This window comes from Schistocerca americana, unplaced genomic scaffold, assembly GCF_021461395.2.
Source record: "Schistocerca americana isolate TAMUIC-IGC-003095 unplaced genomic scaffold, iqSchAmer2.1 HiC_scaffold_86, whole genome shotgun sequence".
NCBI classification, from domain to species: domain Eukaryota; kingdom Metazoa; phylum Arthropoda; class Insecta; order Orthoptera; family Acrididae; genus Schistocerca; species Schistocerca americana.
In genome coordinates this window covers 266582-287979 of record NW_025726631.1, presented here as the reverse complement: position 1 = coordinate 287979, position 21398 = coordinate 266582, and the positions used below count along the sequence as shown (strand labels likewise).

Below are 21398 nucleotides of genomic sequence, written 5' to 3'. Positions count from 1 at the left end.
TCCTGGAATGTGTACTTGTCTCCCATAAATTTATGCCAACAATGTATAGCCATTGCTACTGTGAAAATATAAGTAATTGGATAGATTAGTTTTCCACATCTTTCATTTTCTAACCTTCTATTTTTTGCAATTCCCATCCCACCTGTACCACATACAGTGCACTTAGCTTTCCGCATTTATTAGCTCGTGCACGATGTTACAGCAGTATTCTCTGTTTCTCGTATTACTGTATCTACCGTGTTTAAGCTCTCAGATTTTTGAATCTTGTCCACTGCAGTCTATAACGGTCAGTCTTTCCGTCTCCTCCTGTCCGGTAAGTCTTCCTCCGACCAGAGGTTCTGCGTGACTCCTCCAAACTCTACTCCTTTTCCTAAACCTTACCAGTCCTCCTCTTTCACCGCTCTCCCTTCCCCTTCGACCCTTCTGCTAGGAGAAGGATCCTTCACTGCTCTCCCTCCCCCTTCGACCCTTCTGTTAGGAGAAGGAGCAAGTGGCTCCAAAAGCTTGCAAACTGTAATACCTTTTTCATGTGTTTTCTCCTGCCACCACATGATGAATAAATTTTTTTTCTATCCAGTTACTTGTTTGTTTCAAAAACTGATTATTTTTGTTGATACTTTGCTACTGTGAGGCATATTAAATACAGAAACAGTATACTGTTCCCATATATTCCAAGTACAGTGGTCCTCTCTAACGAAGTGTCATAAATATTCCACCAGTGTCCTACGAGTTCTCTAGAGCACCCCGTTTGTCAGTGAAATGCTGTCGTCACAGTTTTCTGGATCCTTAATAACTTATGTACCCTCTTCTCTGTGTGAACTTATTTCTTTGAGATTTGTAATAGTTCCTAATGTGTTCCTCTTTTCATGTCTTTCCACTAATTATAGTTTTCTATTTGGCCTAAGTTTCTGTGCATCCTCTGATGACTGCCTAACACTAGTTCAACCTTTTCCTCTGTGTCTAGTTCATTTTCTTCACACGTTCTTAATTTTCCCTAACCACTCTGTGTCTCGTTCTTTCGTGCCCTCTACATCGTCTGACCACATTCGGCTCAATGCATCACAGTGAGGACGCATGTTATTGTTGCAATGTTGCCCAGCTCCCAGTAATTTTACACGTCATATGTCCACTTTTCTTGTAATTATTTGGTTTAGGAACCCTAATATGTGCTGTAATAGATGTTACAATATACAGTCTTCGGTTACCTGACATCTTGTCACCTCGATAACAGACGTGAAAATGCTGCAAGGCTCGAAGCAAACTCGGAGTTTTCTCTCTTACTCCAACTCTGTGCAGACAGTGCACACCACCGTACTCGGAGCGGGTACGAGTCGAGTCGACGCCCGTCCGTGGCAACAGGTGGCTCATGTGCCAGTGACGTCGGAGAGTAACGCAGTCGGCACGCAAATTCCCTGACTCGAGACAGTTCCTAATGTCCCGTCAGAAGGCGCCACTCTATGGACGACGTGTCTGCCAGCTTTCTTTCATTCATTTGTCATCGAGGCCACTAGAGTGTGCCATTCCACCATCCACAAAGTTAAGAGTACCGATCTTTTAACATCGGTTGTGATAGTTTTGTTTTTTTGACAAATTAGTTTTGAAGGTAGAAATTCGGAGAAATTTTTTTCTCATCAGCATAACTGGAGTTTATAGTTTTTCAGTTGTAAATTGAGCGCAGATTTAATGTAGTGGCATTTGGAAAAATGGCTGGAATATTGCAATTGTAGCTGTTACTGAAGTCCTAATGTTTTTATTTATCACATTTAGAAATATTATCTCCGAGAACCTCGTGTGTATACGTTGTGGCGTTTCGAGGTGATCGAATGTATCGGTTCTCGATACTGCATTTTTCTGTGCACTGTTGCATATAATACGTTCTGTACAGTGAGAAATAGCTCGTCACACAGTTCCTAGTTTGCAAAGTGTAACCAGTTTTAAACACCATGCAAAATATTAATACTGGAAATTGACAGTTTAGGACAGCGTTTAAAATGAATATTTGTAAAAATAGTGATTGGTTGTGTGGCTGTCAATTTAAAAATGCATTATTTTGCTTCCCATGCCTGTATGATGTTGAACCCTTGTGGACAAAAGTGAGGGTTACAGACGTAAACCATCTGAGTACCAAAGTGTAAAAGCACGAATCTTCAGCTGCTCAAATACAACCGAGTAGTGCATCGAGAAGGAAAATTGCTGAGAATGACGTGTCCGAAAGAACAGACGTCACACATTTGTATAACCGATCTGCCATGATGGGCACTGAAATCACAACCTTCAGTGCAGATGCACATTTACATTCAATCTCCAGCAGGAATCTAAATGTAGTGAGTGTGGACGACACGGGTGGGGGCTGTGGATAGGTACTAGGTGGGAGTGCAGGTCAGCTGAGATAGTCTGTGCATTTGTGATAAACGGTCTGTCCGGGTCACACAGTGGTTAATGCGACTACCTAGTAAGCGGGAGATCCCAGGTTTGAGTCCCAGTTGCGTGCACATTATCCCTCGTCACCACTTATTTTGCACAAAGTCCTGATACGACTGATATCTTAGTACCATCCCCGTATGTTTATTTCTCCTCCCTCCACTGTCAGTTTGCGTAGTAGAAGAAGTTGGGTGTAATAGGTCTGGGCTAAATATATTTCTGTGGTTCCTTCGAATTGGCCTTAAGGGATCATGATAAAACTGAATTGTTATCAAACCCTGACTAATTTTACTTCTGGATTGAATGCAGCATTGAAAGATAATTTGGGTAAGGCAACTGTTTTCAAAGGAACCTTCAAAACTATTCAAAGTGAACTTTTCCAAATTATGTTGGATGTATACCAAGAAGAAATTTCAAAGCAAATAAGGAATCATAATTTTTAGCTGTTATAGCAGATAAAACAAACAGATCAAACATATTTCAGATGGCTGTTGTATACTGTTACGTATTGAGACCCAGAGGTTCTAGAGTTTCCTATCTCCTTGTGAACACGGTGCACAGATGTTCGCTGCGACTTTGCTAGAGGAATTGAATAGGCAAAAAGACTCACCAAAAATTACTTGCACAGACCTGTGATGAGGCATCTGTTATGGCTGTTTCCTCGGGTGGAGTACAAACTGTTGTGTAAAAATTGTCCTAATGCAGAATGTGTACATTGCTATGCTGATGAAGTTAATCTTATAATGAGCAAAGCGGTATCAATCAATTGCAGTATGATTTATTTATTTATTTAGAGTTTTCAGAGAATATGTCCATTCTTTTCATAGAGTGCGCAGTGGACCACTATCCTCGGTGACTTAGTGAGAAAGCATTTCCCTCGATCTTGTCCAGTGGATTTTTCGATCTCAATTCGTAAACGCAGTTCATTACTCCAACAATGTATAAATCACATACTGGAAGGTGATTCTATAAGAAGTGAAACTACAATTTGCCAGGCTCTTCGCCATAAAAATGTTCGTTTCAATCATATCTTAAATTATCAGTGAGCACAGACATTTGCCTGCAGGGGAACAGCAACTGTTATAAATTAAAATTGTAGAGCCGGCACAAGTTGCATGTAATTTTTTATTTATTTTACATGTTTCATTTGTCCAATGCGAGCACTCTCAGAACTTATGTAGCGGGGGCCACACGGTACCCGTTTCAGTTATTGATTGGAATTTTCTAGTTAAGTTATGCCATTTGTCAGAGTTCTGTTTGGTCAGTTACGGTACGGAGAATCAATGCGTGCTGGCCCATAAGATCATTTCGACATTTAAAATAAATGTTATCGAGATTTGAGAAGTAATTGGTATCACCAGTGGCATTGAATCTGTTGATTACTAATGAATCTACTGATTTATCAGTGAAGAGAATGAAGTTGGAATAGCCTGATGTGAGTAGAAAAGAAAGGCAAAGGTGCTGTGCAACGTGATTGATGTTATAGATCATTGTATTTTTTCACATCATCTTGTAGCTGCTTCATTGTTTTTTCGTGTTAAGTTCCCCTTGTATCTTTTTAAGATATCCTGAAGATACCTTAAAGGAAATGTGTTCATTGTCATCATTTTTGGATAAGCTGAAACTATATTGTTAACTATCTTTTATCTACCTAGCACAAGAATGTAGATCATTATCTGGTGCAGTTAGTCTAGTAGAGTCTGACAACTAACAGCCCAGGGAAGATGTTCACTAAGTAGTCTAAACTGTTGAAGGTGACATCGGTCGAACCGAAAGGCTGCTTTTCAACTTTGAAAATAATAAAATTATTCTTACATAACTCCGAGTGAGGAAAGGTTGACGGCCTCGGCGATGCTTTCCACCGAAAGAGGTCTCGCGATGCAGATTACAGACTGCAATTGGTGTGTGACTGAAGAGTTTGTCAGTGAAAAATGGAATGGCAAAGTTTCAATACAAGTAAGACAAGTTCGTTAAATGATGAGTGTGTTTCAGTTCTACTAGGAATGTAGCTCATTCAATAGTTTTTCTAGATAGTTGATAAATCATAGCATGCTCTTTGCTACAGATATTTTTCTGTCAGATATATTTCTCACTTTTTTCAGGATCATAACTTGGATTTAAAAAATTGAATTTTCTGGCATTCATACACACGAATTGTCAGGATGTTTAAATCGTAACAAATGTCGGGAAGCGAGGCACCGATAAAAGAATTTTCTTCCTTGTAACCATCTCGTATAAAAATGTAACATTGAAACTTTGGTGCAACACCCAGCTTCAGATACCACTGGCTACCACTGATGTATCAGCATTTGCATTAAGATTTCTGGGTTTATACAAAGTGTAAAAAAAATATTCCTCTAGTTCCAACCACCATTTCAGTAATCTCAGCAACAGACCTTCGACACCAAAAGTCCGTGTCAGTGGCTCGTGATCTGTTACTATGGTAAAATCTTCCTAAATGTGTGGTCTGCACTGTTTTGTGGCCATACAATTGCTAAGCACTCTACCTTAGTTTCAGCCTTATCCAACAACCGTGGGGCACAGTTGACTGGCAAATCTGAATCTATCTCCCTTCGTGACAGAACTGCTCTGAACAGTTCTGCACTGGTATCTGCAGCACCAGTGTTATGGTTTCTTGAAATCAGGGTAGCTCAGTATGGGAGGATTTACTAATCTCTCAGTTCCTCAAATGCTGCTTGTGGCAGAGATCCCAGTTCAGCGATTATACAATGGATTCACAGTATTAATATTCAGCCACCCCTAAATATCCTTTAAATCCTGTAATGGATTTCAGAACTGTTCTCCACCTCTTCACATTATGCTCACCTGGCTCCACATCTTTCTTTGTTATTTTGTGTCCTAAGAATATTACCTCTTTCTCAGAAATTCACACAATCTGGTGTAACTTTAACCTAGGTGCCCTTAAACCATCCAATATTTTCCTGCAACTTCTCATCACATTCCTTTACTGAACTACCTTAGCAAGTTACGTCATCCGAGTACATTGAAACACTTTGTCCCATGCAATCTTGCCAAAGCAACATTCACTAGTCTTTGAAATATACTTGATGCATTCTTTGCCCCATTGGCATCCTTTTGGACTCTTAGTGCTGATAATTTGCAGTGAATGCTGTGTTTTCCTCTATCTGCTGAATCTATTAAAATAGTGGAGAAATACTTGGCTTTCCCCAGTTTGTCCAGTATCTCACTTATGTTGGGGATGGGGAAAGTTTCCCCCACTGAGATTTCATTCTATATTTCCCTATCCCACAGGTGTCCGTGGGTACTTTTCAGGTTCTCTGAACAATTATATCCCCATTAACCATTTTCTCAATTTGCTCCTGTAATACCACCTTTTGTGCTTCCAGTATTCTATAGGGATGTACCTTTCCTTTGTTGTTTTGGCAATATAGGGAATGCATGCCTTACCATTTATGTGAATGCCAAATTGTCACCTTTTAGATAAAATACCTCACCATATGCCATACAATTCATATCAGTCTTCTTTATCCAACTGACCATTCAGATCATTTCTCTAACTTGTGCAGTGAGATTTCCTTTTGTGCTCATGCCGTTAATTGCTCCCTGTGTGGCTCATGTTGGTGTCACTTTGTCTTATCAGTTCACCTAAAACTTTCACTGTACTCAGATTCCACTTGGCCTCACTTGTAATTAGTACACTGAAAATATATTTCCCTTGCTCTAATAGAACCATAAATTTGGCTGTATGCACACTTGGCATTTCTTCTTGTTTGGGAATAATCTTTTCTTTTTTTTTTCATTACTGGGATTCAACCCTGTTTCTACACACGTTCTTATGTTTTTCTTTGCTGTGAGCTACTTTCACATCACTTTCTGATGCCCCACTAGTTTGCCTTATAGGTAACTCATAACATGTCGTCTCACAACTTGCCTTTAATTTGCATTTTTAACTTTTCCTTCACCATTCTGTGATTTACACTTTTTCATCTTATGTCTGTCATGTGGAGCTTACCGTCGTATTCATAGATCCTTTTTGCCATCTACTTTTCCTGATTTGCGATTATTGATGAAAGCTGGATCCATCATTACACACCAGAGTCGAAATGGCAGACAAAACAATTGACAAAAGGCTGGTAACAGTCCACTGAAGAATGCAAAGACCATTTTGTCAGATGGTGAGGTGATGGTCACTGTTTCTTGGGATTCCCAAGGATTACTTGGAAAAAGGCACAGCCGTAGCTGGACCTGTTTATGCTTCATTGTTGCATCATCTGAAACTTGTGTTGGTGGAGAAAAGACCCAAGTTTAACCACAAAAAAGGGTCCTTTCACCAGGATAGTGCACCATCCCACCCATCAGCGATAACAATGGTGAAAATGCATGAATTGGACTTTGAATTGGTTCCTCATCCACCCTATTCACCATACTTAGTCCCAAGTGACTTCACCTTGTTCCCTTACTTGACACTTTGGCTTGCTGGGAAGAAATTTTCATCAAATGAGGAAGTGATAGTTGCAATCAACAAGTATTTTGCAGTGGGATGAAAAAGTTGGTGGATCCCTGGACCAAGTTTATATCCTTCCAAGCAGAATATGTTGAGAAATAAGTTGAGTTATTTACGAAACAAACATTTTTCTCGCTTATTTTAAATGACTTATCAAACCGACTTCATATGTGCCCTTGATATCTATTGATAACTGTAACTGACTTCCTAATTTGTAGCAATATTCCACTGCAATTTTGTTTCTTGCTTCAAAATCTGTGACTCTTAACATTTGGGCATTTTGTCACAGTAAGATGTGTATTCCTCGTGTAACACACTCTTAGTTTTCCATTTCACTTGTGGGCACAGCCCCTAATTTCTCATTGAATTGGGGTCTAGCCTTTCACATTTTTCACAAATGGTTATCTTTTTAAGTCTGCATTTGTGTGACCTGGTTTGTCACAGTGGTAACAATATTTCTGAGAGCCTTTTGCTTCTTCTGCCTTCACCGTCTACCCTCGTGTTCCTCTTTGACTTTCCACAGTCTCTAGCCATGTGACCCATCTGCACTCAGTGTCATCATCTTCCCTCTGTTACTTAGAGTTTAGACTTCCTTCACTCTCAGGAATAGATCCTTTTTCTTTCACGGAGAGTAGGGCACTTTCCTCTCTCAACACCTCTTCTGCTGTGGTGCCTAACCTAATTTAATCGGCGTGTCTTCGTACAGCTGCCCGAATCCTATCACTCGCCAGGCCCTGCACGGAGCGATCCTGTCCCAGTATCCGCACCAGTCTCGATGCACCTCACGGTTGTGCTGCCCGTGTCACTGGTGACGGCCTCTCTGAATGATTTTTAAACTTCATCTATCCGATGAACCGATGATGCAATTGCTTTCCCTGTGTGTTGTCTGGCCTGACAGGCCTACAAGCATAATAGCCTATGCTGCACTTATCTGTATAATTTTCTTCCCCGATTATATTCACTCGATTCCAGTTATAATTATCCCGGACAGTTAATTTTGCTGTAGCTTTTGCCATAATTTTAGACTTATATTGTGAAGTAGCAATGGTTTGTCATCTGATTGGACTACTTGAAATCCTGCATTCACATTGTCTGTGAAATCCCTAAGTTTGGAGCTCCACTAAATGACTTATTTAGTAATACAAGAAGATCCTTCGCACTGATGCCTTTAACATCTGAATTAGTAGCTGAAGCCAGCTTACATTGATACGGTGTTATACGTACAGTCTTAAAACTCTTATGTCATTGCTTCCCTGAAGTGTGCCGATGCTGTAGTTCTGCTGATTTCTTTTGCAGTTCCTTCAAGTATTTCTTCCTCTGATGGTCCCTCCTGCGACTTGCCTGGCCCGGACAAAACCACCGAGAAGTCAGTGTTGGGCTCTGGGGATGGCATCTGCTTCGTTTTACCTGTTCCACATTCCCCATCACCAATCTTCTTACCGTACACAGTGTGAAGGACCGATTCCGATAGTCTTTTGGAGGTGTGGCCCGTGTGGTGCAATCGGGCTGTCGATGACAGTGTGGACTGAAGCCTACTGAGTTATCTGTAATGGAGGAGAGGAAGAAAGTCTTGAGGATGCTTAGAACAGGTGATTCTGGAGTGGAGAGGAGAAGTTGTTGGCTTTGTAGGAAGTGAATAAGGGTGCAAACACTAAAGAGGTCGTATGGATAAAAAAGAGAACATTCTTTGGAGAAGATTTTCTGAGTGAAAGAACGTGCTCTGAGGAAGTTCTTTATATCGTATGAACAAAATGTTCAGAGCAAATTTTCTGATGAGGGAGTTCATTCTCACTATCTCGCCACCTGCTCGAATCTGTTCTCCGCGTTGTGTTGTCTGCACCGGGCACAGAACGTACTCTTTATCTTGCATTTCGTTCAGCTTGCTGAAATATGCAAACTATTCAGTGTACAAATATGGAACTGTAGCATCACTGTGTTTGGGAAGAGTTGCATAAAATTTCATTTTGTTTTCACTTTTTTGTGCGGCAACAGATTATTAAGAACATTACGGATGGTTTATGAAAATACATTTTCTGATAATCTTGACAAATTTTCGACATGCAGGGAACTTTTTTTTATTGATGTTAGGTGAACGCATTATGCGAATGAAATTTTAACAATACGTCACATTATCGTCTACTCCGGATTGTAAAACGAGTGTGTTCTGACACGTGGTAATCTCGATTAAATGGCACATAATACTCTGTTGGCACGTCAAGTACTTAAGTGGTCATCTTGTGGTTTTGTTATGAGAAACAGTTCACTAGGTTTGTAATAAACCTGTTTTTAATTTTTATGATTTGCCTACTTATTTCTAGCATAGCAAAATGGAACATCTGTGCTGTGCGAAAATATGATGAACATCTGAAAAGGTCAGTGACATATTTGTCTGGTTTGTACCTGGTCTTCCCATACACCACTCGGGAAAACTTGGGTCTCATAAATAGCACAAAAATGTTTTCATTTTTTCTTCATGATATTTGGGAAATAAGTTCACCACCCTAATAATGTTTTTACTGTTAAACCCATATAAACTTACACAGTTACTCTACTCAATATGTCTTCGGGTTACGTATATCTTTCTTTTTCCATCTGAGCAACATAGATTTATTAAATTTACTAAAAAAACTTGGTAAGACTTAATGTCTGCAGAATTTAATCAGCCTGATTTATGTTACAGAGCTCATATCAAAAAGGGGAGAATTTTCTCTGCTCGTGAGAAACTTCGCTGTGTTTATTCGTATGAAATCGGAGAATGTTCTTCATGTTGAGCAAGGTTACCCACTCATTTACTCAAGCTGAGAACACAGTCAGGTGAAGTACATACTCACTTTGTTTTATTTGTGTGAACTTGAGAATGTTCTCCAAAATTTATAGAATTGAGTACTTTCCCCATGTTATTTATACAATCCAAGGATTGTGAAATTAAGAACAACAAATTCCAGTAGCTTTATATCTTTGCAAATCATTGCGGCCGCACCTCTCTACCCCCCCCCCCCCCCCACCATGCCATCAATTTCCCCAATTTCTCTCCTACGCCACCACTGTCCCTGCCCATCCCACCATGCTGGCAACCCCCCCCCCCCCCTCCCCCTCTCCGTGCACAGTCGCTCCTGCCACACCTCCTTTTTCACTTACCTAAAGATTTTTTTTCTCTGAGTAAATATAAATTTCCATGTACGTTATTAGAATTTTGTAACAATCTCTCTCTCTCTCTCTCTCTCTCTCTCTCTCTCTCTCTCTTTCTATTTCTATTTGTCTAGACAGTTCCAATTCTCTGTGATCACATGAACCAAAGCATGCCAATTTCTTTTGTCCTGCACTTTCTCCTGTAGGCTTTCCAGGTTGGAGCAGATTACTTCTGTGATGCGATTGATTCATTTCACCTTCTGACGTCCTCTTCTTCTAGTGCCTTTCCTCACCATTAGAGTTTTTTGCAGTGAAACATATCTTCTCATGATGTCTCCAAAGTAGGTCAGGTTTTGTTTTAGCATCAGACCTTCCAGGGAGTGCTCTGGTTTTATTTGCTCTAATGTTAACCTATTCATTCTCTTTGAAGTCCACGGGGCTCTAAGGAGTTTCCTCCAACATCACAACTCAAAGCAGTTTATTCTTCACCATTCGTTCCACATTTGTAATGGTCCAGGTCTCACATCTGTATATAACAACTGGAAAGACTGTAGCCCTTACAATATGGATCTTTGTTGCTAAAATTATATCTCTACACCTTAAAACCTCGTCAAGGTCTTACTTTTTATCAAGCAGCGAGCATCTCTCGATATTGTGGAGACGCTTGCTGCTTGGTAAAAAGGCAGTGTCAAAACTTGATGAGGTTTTAAGAAGTGGAGATATACTTAATACTGTTGTACAAACATTCACAGTACAGAAGGATCTCAGTTTGTCACAGTAACAGCAGTGCTCCCGTTCCTGTCACAGGGAGCTGAGTGTCGAAGGGTGCCCAGGTGACCCCAGAGCCACAGACGGGCTGACCGAGCAGATGCCCAATCTCGTAATCCGCGGCACGGTCCACGCTGAGCTACAGCCTTTCTACTTCGAGGCACTCGAGGACGTAGGGCCCGGCGAAGCAGACGAAGCGGTGGACGACCGTTCGGAGAGTGACGAAGACGGCGACAGTGATAGTAGCGTCGGCGGCAGTGACAGTGAGAGAGGTTGAGAGCACTATATCTGTATGTATAAAAATAATGTGAAATTTATAGGAAAGTACAATTCTCAGTACTTGTCAACATAAGCGGAAACTGTTTTGAAGGAATATAACAAATAATTTTAGAAATGTGTAGAAGAAACAGTAATGTTGTTTGAATACCTGCTGTAATAATCTGCAATAATGTTTGATTCTTGTTGTAACAACAATGGATTCACAATGAAACAAATTTTTTAAATGATAAAATGGCTACACAGATCAGCAGTTACTTCTGTAAAATATCTGGGAGTGTGCGTACGGAACGATTTGAAGTGGAATGATCATATAAAATTAATTGTTGGTAAGGCGGGTACCAGGTTGAGATTCATTGGGAGAGTGCTTAGAAAATGTAGTCCATCAACAAAGGAGGTGGCTTACAAAACACTCGTTCGACCTATACTTGAGTATTGCTCATCAGTGTGGGATCCGTACCAGGTCGGGTTGACGGAGGAGATAGAGAAGATCCAAAGAAGAGCGGCGCGTTTCGTCACCGGGTTATTTGGTAACCGTGATAGCGTTACGGAGATGTTTAATAAACTCAAGTGGCAGACTCTGCAAGAGAGGCGCTCTGCATCGCGGTGTAGCTTGCTCGCCAGGTTTCGAGAGGGTGCGTTTCTGGAAGAGGTATTGAATATATTGCTTCCCCCTACTTATACCTCCCGAGGAGATCACGAATGTAAAATTAGAGAGATTAGAGCGCGCACGGAGGCTTTCAGACAGTCGTTCTTCCCGCGAACCATACGCGACTGGAACAGGAAAGGGAGGTAATGACAGTGGCACGTAAAGTGCCCTCCGCCACACACCGTTGGGTGGCTTGCGGAGTATCAATGTAGACGTAGATGTAGATGTAGATCAGGTAGCAATTCATAAATAGCACTGACAATGTTTTTTTGCAGTAAGTCGAATTTAAAAACTTCTTTGTTTTTATAAACCTGTGAAACAATAATAAATGAGGACTGCTACCTTGTTATTTTAAGTGTTAATTATATTTATCAGGATACTGCTAGATACCATTTTTAAATATTAAATTTCATTTGGAGGAACCACTTTGTGATTAAAATACACGACAGACTCTTTTACGAATGAACCACACATCACTAGTGTAATACTGTACAGCATTTATTATTTGTTACACAAACCAGTTTTTGGCTGATAAGTCACTGTCGGGTATGAAGATAAGTAAGTGGTAAAGTGAAATTGGTTGGATCAAAGATTTTAAAGTAGTGCATCTTTAGATGCACTACTTTACTACTTTACTACTTTACTACTAGATGTTTCCAGAGGTGAAAAAAAATTAATGTTACAAGAAGGAACAAATAAAGGATTATTTCAGTGTAAATGTGGTGTAAGATTATTTAACTTAAATAAAATATGTGAAGCATTATCTGGTGAACTATAGACCATTAAAGTAAAATTTACTTTGTATAACCACAGCTGCGTAATATGAGTATTATATCTTGTCTGTTTGTAATTTAGGATGGATTAAAGACAAGATTATTTTCTTCAGCTGCATGTTTGGACTATGTCACTAAAGAGTAATGTTAAATTATTTTCTTCTACGTACAACCGTTGTAATTTGTGTAACGGCATCCCGTGCACGGGAGAGCAGTTCCCCAGTGTCCCAGGCGGCAGACGCAGCTGAGAAGGGGTCACGTGTGCTCGTGCTCGGTGCACAGGGTGATCCTAACTTGTGGCAGTCAGATGTCAGATTTGCCACAGGTTCTGGAAATCGGGGAAATTCCAAACACATCAGGGGAATCTGAACAAACAAAACACTGGAAAAATCTCGTTTTCGTCTCAGTAGATGAAATGGTTTGTTTGCTGAGGTGTCACGCATCGTCGATGGCCAGATGTGGCTGAGTATGTGTGTGCACTTCTTCCCCACTCCCCCCCCTCCCCTTCCTACCACTCCCCTCAGCTCGCAGTCAGTGCTGCCACTACTTTTTGTCGCCAGCCTAGGAGCTCCCGACAGGAGGCGTGAGGAGTGGTTTGTTCGGATCTGATTCTCAGAGACTGTAGACGCAGTGGCCTTAGACAGTGGTCGTGTGTCGAAACAAGGCCCCGGGAGTAGGCAACATTCCATTAGAACTACTGACAGCCTTGGGAGAGCCAGTCCTGACAAAACTCTACCATCTGGTGAGCAAGATGTATGAGACAGGCGGAATTCCCTCAGACTTCAAGAAGAATATAATAATTCCAATCCCAAAGAAAGCAGGTGTTGACAGATGTGAAAATTACCGAATTAATAAGTCACAGCTGCAAAATACTAACACCAATTATTTACAGACGAATGCAAAAACTGGTAGAAGCCGACCTCGTAAAAGATCAGTTTGGATATTGGAACACATGAGGCAATACTGACCCTACGGCTTATCTTAGAAGAAAGATTAAGAAAAGGCAAACCTACGTTTCTAGCATTTGTAGACTTAGAGAAAACTTTTAACAATGTTGACTGGAATACTCTCTTTTAAATTCTGAAGGTGGCAGGGGTAAAATACAGGGAGCGAAAGACTATTTACAATTTGTACAGAAACCAGATGGCAGTTATAAGAGTCGAGGGGCATGAAAGAGAAGCAGTGGTTGGGAAGGGAGTGAGACAGGATTGTAGCCTCTCCCCGATGTTATTCAATCTGTATATTGAGCAAGCAGTAAAGGAAACAAAAGAAATGTTCAGAGTAGGTATTAAAATCCATGGAGAAGAAATAAAAACTTTGAGGTTCCCTGATGACATTGTAATTCTGTCAGAGACAGCAAAGGACTTGGAAGAGCAGTTGAACGGAATGGACAGTGTCTTGAAAGGAGGGTATAAGATGAACATCAACAAAAGCAAAACGAGGATAATGGAATGTAGTCGAATTAAGTCGGGTGATGCTGAGGAGTCGTGTGAAGTTAGCACCCCTTTTTCGAGAAATATACATTTTTTTCAGAGTTCTTGATAGATATGGCATAGTTCTAGAGTTCTTTGTACAAAATTTCAATAGTTCTGCAGAATTTAGCGAAGAAAACAACAATATTCGAAAAAATTTTCGTATCGAAAACGTTCTTTGGCAATTTCCGCAAAATGTAAATAAGTACAAGAGTTCTGAGCACAGTTCTGAATAGAGCTCCAAGAGTTCTTTCGAAAATCCAAGTAACATTTTTTTGTGCAGCTAATAGTTTACGAGATAATTGCATTTTAATGAGAAAATCTTTTTACTTACTGTGAAGTTGGCACCCTTTTTTTCAGAAAGATATATTTTTTTCAGAGTTCTTGATATATATGGCATAGTTCTAGAGTTCTTTGTACAAAATTTCAATAGTTCTGCAGAATTAGCGAAGAAAACAACAAAATTCGAAAAAATTTTCGTATCGAAAACATTTTTTGTCAATTTTCGTAAAAATTAAACTTGTACAACAGTTCTGAGGACAGTTCTGAACAGAACCCCAAGAGCTCTATCGAAAATCCCAACAACATTTTTCTCTGGCGATAATGGTTTGAGATAAATTGATTTAATATGGGACACACTTTCTTTACGGAAAATATAAATATATTCGTACAACAGTTCTGATGACAGTTCTGGACACCACGTGAAGAGTTCTATCGAAAATCCTAGTGAAATTTTTTTGTGCAGGTAATAGTTTAAGAGGTAATTGCAACTTAATTAAGAATTCCATAAGAGCTCCTACTGTGAAGCTGGCACCCTTTTTTTCAGAAATGTATACTTTTTTCAGAATTCTTGATAGATATGCCATAGTTCTAGAGTTCTTTGTACAAAATTTCAATAGTTCTGCAGAATTTAGCGACGGAAACAATATTCGAAAAAATTTTCGTATCGAAAATATTCTTCGTAAATTTTCGCAAATTGTAAATAAGTACAACAGTTCTGAGCACAGTTCTGAACAGAACTCCAAGAGTTCTATCGAAAACCCAAGTAACATTTTTTTGCGCAGCTAATAGTTTACGAGATCATTGCAATTTAAGGAGAAAATCTTTTCACTTACTGTGAAGTTGGCACCCTTTTTTTCACAAATGTATACTTTTTTCAGATTTCTTGATAGATATGCCATAGTTCTAGAGTTCTTTGTACAAAATTTCAATAGTTCTACAGAATTTAGCGACGAAAACAATATTCGAAAAAATTTTCGTATCGAAAACATTCTTCGTCAATTTTCGCAAATTGTAAATAAGTACAACAGTTCTGAGCACAGTTCTGAACAGAACTCCAAGAGTTCTATCGAAAAGCCAAGTAACATTTTTTTGTGCAGCTAATAGTTTACGAGATAATTGCATTTTAATGAGAAAATCTTTTCACTTACTGTGAAGTTGGCACCCTTTTTTTTAGAAATATATATTTTTTTCAGAGTTCTTGATAGATATGGCATAGTTCTAGAGTTCTTTGTACAAAATTTCAATAGTTCTGCAGAATTTAACGAAGAAAACAACAATACTCGAAAAAAATTTCTTATAGCAAACATTCGTTATTAATTTTCACAAAAAGTAAATTCGGACAACAGTTCTGAGGGCAGTTCTGAACAGAACCCCAATAGTTCTATAGAATATCCTAATTACAATTTTTTGTGCAGCTAACACGTTACGATATAATTGCAATTTAATTAGGGAACCTCTTCACTTACTGTGAAGTTGGAATCCTTTTCTTCAGAAATATATATATATTTTCAGAGTTCTTGATAGAAATGTCATAGTTCTAGAGTTATTTGTACAAAATTTGAATAGTCCTGCATAATTTAGCGAAAAAAACAACAATACTCGAAAAATTTTTCGTATCGAATGCATTCTTTGTCAATTTTCGCAAAAAGTAAATTCCTACAACAGTTCTGAACAGAACACCAAGAGCTCTATCGAAAATCCTAATAACATCTTTTTGTGGCGATGATAGTTTATACGGTAACTGCTTTGATGTTAGACCCACTTTCTCCACAGAAAAAGTAAATTCGTTCAACAGTTTTGATGAACAGTTCTGGTTAACACGTCAAGACTTCTATCTATAATCATAATAACATTTTTTGTGGTTGTAATAGTTTGTATGGTAATTGATTAATTGTGGGGCACTCTTACTCAAAAAAAAAAAATTATGTCTGTTCGTATGCTCTGATGCCAGCTCTGGATAGCATTGTAAGAGTTCTATCGAGAAAACTAGTAACATATTCTGTGCAGGTAATTGTTTACGTAGTAACTGCCATTATTAAGGAATGCTTATGAGCATTTCCCGTGAAGTTTGAACCCCTTTTACGATAAATATAAATTTTTTTCACAGTTCTTGATATATATGCAATAGTTCTAGATTTCCCTGCTCAAAACACGAATAGTTCTACAGAATTTCGGGAAGAAAACAATAACACGGCAAAATTTTGGTATGGTAAAAAATTATTTGTCAGTTTGGAAAAAATAAATTTGTATAACAGTTCTGTTGGCAGTTCTGGATAGCACCGGAAGAGTTGCAATGAAAATGATAAGAACATTTTTGTGGCGATAATAGTTTATACAATAATTGTTTTAATCTGATACTCACTTTATCTAATATAGCAAAATTCGTAGAATAGTTCTGATGACAGTTCTGAATATCACCCACAGAGTTCTACCAAAAACTATAATAACATTATTTGTGACGATGACATTATATGAGATAATTAATGTGGGACTCACTTTTGTCATGTAAAAGTAATAAATTCGTACAAAAGATCTGACGGCATTTCTTAATACGACCCCAGGAGTTCTACCGACAACTGTAATAACATTTTTTGTGGGGATAACAGTTAATGAGATAATAGCATTTTCGAGAGACCCACTTGGTCTACATTATAATAAATTGGCACAACCCTTTTGCTACCAGTTCTGGATAGCACCGAAAGAGTTCTTTTAAAAATCCTCATAACATTTTTATTGTGCCAGTAGATTATGAAATAGATTGTGTGTTCACTCTGCAGTGGGTGTGCGCCAATGTGAAACTTACTGGCAGATAAAAACTGTGTGGCGGACCGGGTCTCTAACCCGAGGCTGTGACCAAAGAATATCGTCACAATATCCTTTCGTCCAGGAGTGCTTCTTCTGCAATTTTCGTAGGACAACTTCTACGAAATTGGGAACGCAGGAGATGAAGTACTGCTGGAAGTACAGCTATGAGTACGATCGTAAATTCTCACTTTTTATTTTGGAAAACCGAAAATCGAAAACCGGATGTATATTCTACTAAATACAAAAAGTCTAAATGTTCAGCACTATACAAATGCCAGTACACCTTCTTAAGACTGACTGTAGTAACTGTAGGTGGAAGCGTGGGATGTGCACGCTTAGATGATTCAAGGAGAGAAGGCTCGTCAGTGCAAAACAAACAGATGGCTGAGAGAGCAGATACATTCACACGCGCCACTAACCAGATGGTGTCACACCTGTCGAGAATCGCACCAGAGGTACAATGAGCTGTGGTGGAGTGCTGTTGGCGTGGTTACTATGCAACTTACTTGATGGGCATCAATACACCGTTATATTAATGTACCATACTTGAGAAACAATGTCATTCACACACTCCGAGTTCCTTATCAAACAGTACTAGACTAAATTACCGGCCTGGTGATAAGCAGCCTATGTACCTCACCGACTACACATCTTCGTGTTATAAGAAAAAAAAGAGAAAAATACCAAGGGACACAAAATATGAATCCGGATAAACCGGAAATCCGGATTATTGAGGACCAAATAAACGAGGTTCTTATTTACAAATTTCGAACTTCTTATTAACTTTAATACTGTATCCCCTCAACATTATAACACCTCTATTAGTCATGTATTGAATTAGGATTTAAACATACTACTTAGTTCGTTTGTACGATATATTCAGTAAATATACTTACATTTCTATACATTGTAAAGACTTTTAACTCTCGCTGTAGTGTAACTCATCAAACTTCCACACTTCCTTTCTAACTAGAACAAATGTTTGCAACAATATTAACGACATCAATTTCAAATTTATTCGTTACACACAGCACATGTTTTATGTATCCTAGGGGCTGGTGATGTTGCAATATAACTGTCATCCATGAGGGTCCTGGGCATATTTTTAGCTGTTAGTGGGTCCTGGATGTCATGAGAGTTCAAAACAATTACTGTTTTACGTGATAAAATTCATCTGGTTCTTCCTGATTCTAAAAATATACACTTCATGTGTGCCTTTCATTGTTGTATGTATGATTCAGTATCGACGCTAATGCTCTCTTGATGAGATATGAGCCGATTGCTCGTTTTTATCCACTGTGCCCTTTCGTATTTCATTTCAGCGATTAGTTTATTTGTTTATCAACGTAGTAAGTAGTACAAAGCTAATCCAGAATGTAAACTGCACTTAAATTCTGTTTGAACTGTTTAATAGTCAGTGTCCGCTGTCTGAACGTCAAATATCAGATTAATACACTGCGCCTGGTTGCGTTATTTTATAGGAATTTTATTATTTTAAGTGGGAAGTACTAGATAATGTTGAAGAAATTCGAAGCATATTGTTCGAAGAGCATAATATTATTCGAAATTTACCTGTACCAATAGGTGCAGCCAAAGCAGCATTTGTGATGCTGTAATTACCTCATAGATGACGATATTTGTCTATTGTAGTTTTGTATTCCAATCAGAATTTTGAGAGCATCAAAGCCTCATTTCAGCGTGAGAGAGGGGTAAAATCAATAGATGATATTGAATTGAAAGCCTTCATCAGTCTCTTGTTTTTAATTGTTGTTAACAAAAGTAACAGATAAAGCCTGGAAGATCTGTGTGGAACTGATGGTGATGGCATTGAAAAATTTCACCTCGCAAACGAACATAAAACGTTTCAAATTTATTCTGGAGAGCCTTAGATTTTACAGTCGCGCTATTCGTGATGAAAGGAGACAATTAGACAAGCTAACAGCTATTCGGGAAATATTTACTGTGTTTGTACGCAACTACCACAAATCTTACACCCTTGGAGAAAATGTTACAGTAGGCAAGAAGCTGGAAGGATTCTGTGGAAGGTACAGTTTTCGCCAATATGTATCAATCAAAACAAACGAGTATGGATTCTTAAGTGTGGATTGTTAAGTATTGTACCTGTACAATTTGGAAATATACGCTGTGTTGCAACCAGAAGGATTTACCAACTGAGCAATAAACAATTTGATGTTGTTCTGTGACTGTGTAAACCTATATATCAGTCAGGTCGAAATGTGAAAGCGGGCAACTGGTTTACTAGTACTGGAATGATAATAGAGCTATGAAGGGAGAGTTTTTCTTTTGTTGGCATGATGAAGAAAAACAAGTGTGGAGATTTCTCTAGAGTTTGCTATCAGTAAAAGAAGGGCTGCCCACATTTCCTTTTTTGACTTCCACAAGACTGAACTCTAGTTTCCTCCGTACCTAAAAGGGGAAGTGAGTGATCCAGGCATCACGTTTGCATGAAGATAATTCGATAGATGCTGACATTGTAGATAAACGGAAGCCATCCACCGTAAATTTTAAAATAGCGTTAAGTGTGATATTTTCACAGCGGATAAGCCGAATGCTTTGTACAACGCTGCAAGAAATGTGCGCCGCTGGTCAATGGTTGTATTTTTGTAATGATCAGTACAGTTGGAATCTATGCACAAGTGATTTATTGTGGCAACAGGAAGAATTGTATCAAAAGGAAAGGGTTCCTGAATCAGCTTTGTTATACAATGTTGTTTTCTTCGCTAAATTCTGCATAACTATTGAAATTTTGTACCGAGAACTCTATAACTATGACTTATCTATCAAGAACTCTGAAAAAAATATATATTTCTGAAAAAAAGGGTGCCAGCTTCACAGTAGGAGCTCTTATGGGGTTCTTAATTAAGTTGCGATTACCTCTTAAACTATTACCTGCACTAAAAAATTCTACTAGGAATTTCGATAGAACTCTTCACGTGGTGTCCAGAACTGTCATCAGAACTGTTGTACGAATATATTTATATTTTCTGTAGAGAAAGTGTGTCCCACATTAAATCAATTTATCACAAACTATTATCGCCATAGACAAATGTTATTAGGATTTTCGATAGAGTTCTTGGGGTTCTGTTCAGAACTGTCCTCAGAACTGTTGTACCAGTTTAATTTTTGCGAAAATTGACAAAAAATGATTTCGATAGAAAATTTTTTTCGAGTATTGTTGTTTTCTTCCCTAAATTCTGCAGAACTATTGAAATTTTGTACAAAGAACTCTAGAACTATGGCATACCTGTCAAGAACTGTGAAAGAAATATACATTTCTGAAGAAAAGGGTGCCAACTTCACAGTAAATGAAAAGATTTTCTCCTTAAATTGCAATTATTTCGTAAACTATTAGCTGCACAAAAAAATGTTAATAGGGTTTTCGATAGAACTCTTGGAGTTCTGTTCAGAACTGTGCTCAGAACTGTTGTACTTATTTACAATTTGCGAAAATTGACGAAGAATGTCTTCGATACGAAAATATTTTCGAATATTGTTTTCGTCGCTAAATTTTGCAGAACTATTGAAATTTTGTACAAAGAACTCTAGAACTATGGCATATCTACCAAGAAATCTGAAAAAAGTATACATTTCTGAAAAAAAGGGTGCCAACTTCACAGTAAGTGAAAAGATTTTCTCCTTAAATTGCAATTATCTCGTAAACTATTAGCTGCACAAAAAAATGTTAATAGGGTTTTCGATAGAACTCTTGGAGTTCTGTTCAGAACTGTGCTCAGAACTGTTGTACTTATTTACAATTTGCGAAAATTGACGAAGAATGTCTTCGATACGAAAATTTTTTCGAATATTGTTTTCGTCGCTAAATTTTGCAGAACTATTGAAATTTTGTACAAAGAACTCTAGAACTATGGCATATCTATCAAGAAATCTGAAAAAAGTATACATTTGTGAAAAAAAGGGTGCCAACTTCACAGTAAGTGAAAAGATTTTCTCATTAAAATGCAATTATCTCGTAAACTATTAGCTGCACAAAAAAATGTTACTTGGATTTTCGAAAGAACTCTTGGAGTTCTGTTCAGAACTGTGTTCTGAACTCTTGTACTTATTTACATTTTGCGGAAATTGCCAAAGAACGTTTTCGATACGAAAATTTTTTCGAGTATTGTTGTTTTCTTCCCTAAATTCTGCAGAACTATTGAAATTTTGTACAAAGAACTCTAGAACTATGCCATATCTATCAAGAACTCTAAAAAAAATATATCTTTCTGAAAAAAAGGGTGCCAACTTCACAGTAAGTGAAAAGATTTTCTCATTAAAATGCAATTATCTCGTAAACTATTAGCTGCACAAAAAAACGT

At 38.4% G+C, this 21398-nt stretch overlaps 1 protein-coding gene across 3 annotated transcripts in view; it reads left to right on the top strand.

Moving 5' to 3' along the window:
* The window catches only part of LOC124591660, an 85319-nt gene extending 73907 nt beyond the window's left edge, over positions 1-11412 (top strand). For all 3 annotated transcript variants that reach the window (XM_047131754.1, XM_047131751.1, XM_047131753.1), the window contains one exon: positions 10844-11412. In XM_047131754.1, coding sequence (XP_046987710.1) covers positions 10844-11081 — 238 coding nt within the window. In that variant the 3' untranslated portion in view covers positions 11082-11412. The remainder of the gene's footprint in view (positions 1-10843) is intronic.
* Positions 11413-21398: the final 9986 nt, after the last annotated feature.